Source organism: Elephantulus edwardii, unplaced genomic scaffold (genome assembly GCF_000299155.1).
Source record: "Elephantulus edwardii isolate Elephantulus edwardi_28Jun2011 unplaced genomic scaffold, EleEdw1.0 scaffold00353, whole genome shotgun sequence".
In the NCBI taxonomy this organism is placed as follows: domain Eukaryota; kingdom Metazoa; phylum Chordata; class Mammalia; order Macroscelidea; family Macroscelididae; genus Elephantulus; species Elephantulus edwardii.
This window is the reverse complement of record NW_006400103.1, coordinates 451,809-452,355: the sequence shown is the minus strand read 5'-3', so window position 1 is coordinate 452,355 and position 547 is coordinate 451,809. Positions and strand designations below refer to the sequence as shown.

The following is a 547-nucleotide window of genomic DNA, read 5'->3' as shown; positions in this document are numbered from 1 at the left end:
AATTGTAATACATTACTTCGCTTGCACCTTCATCAGGTCCTCGGCCTGTGCAAGCTACTAGATTAACTACGCAGGCGCAGTGTCAGTCGCAGCGCCTAGTGGTTGAGCCCGCGTTCTAATAATTTCGCTCAACTGTGACATCATTTCTGTGCGACAGTAAGATTCCTGTCACGACCTGGAGTTTTAATATTTTGTATTGGTTAAAAAAAGAAAAGAAACTGACCCAACCACTCCCTTTGCTTTCAGTCTTTCCGTTTGTACGTTTAGATTCCTGGGATTAAGGACAAAGAGGACGAAAACCGCGGGAACTGGAAGTGACCCGCCAGGATGACTCGGCGCCGCCGTGCATTACCCGGCGTCCCTTGCGCGTGGCCGGCGGAGGGACACGGGGGAGGGGCGGGGGGAGGAAGCAGTGGCTTCCCTGCGGTTGTCGCTGCGAGGGAGCGGCGTCCGAGCTCAAGGCGGCTTGGGAGCCCACGCCGACTCCGCGGCCCTCCCGCCAAGAGGCCCTGCGTTCGCTACCACCGAGGCGGCGCGCCCCGCACAC

General features: G+C 57.6%; 1 protein-coding gene across 1 annotated transcript in view; it reads left to right on the top strand.

Annotated features, from left to right (window-relative positions):
- The first annotated feature begins 327 nt into the window (after positions 1 to 327).
- The window catches only part of UBQLN1 (ubiquilin 1), a 56,019-nt gene continuing 55,799 nt past the window's right edge, over positions 328 to 547 (top strand). Inside the window, exon 1 of the mRNA XM_006901962.1 lies at positions 328 to 513. Within this exon, the coding sequence (XP_006902024.1) occupies positions 328 to 513 (186 nt within the window). The remainder of the gene's footprint in view (positions 514 to 547) is intronic.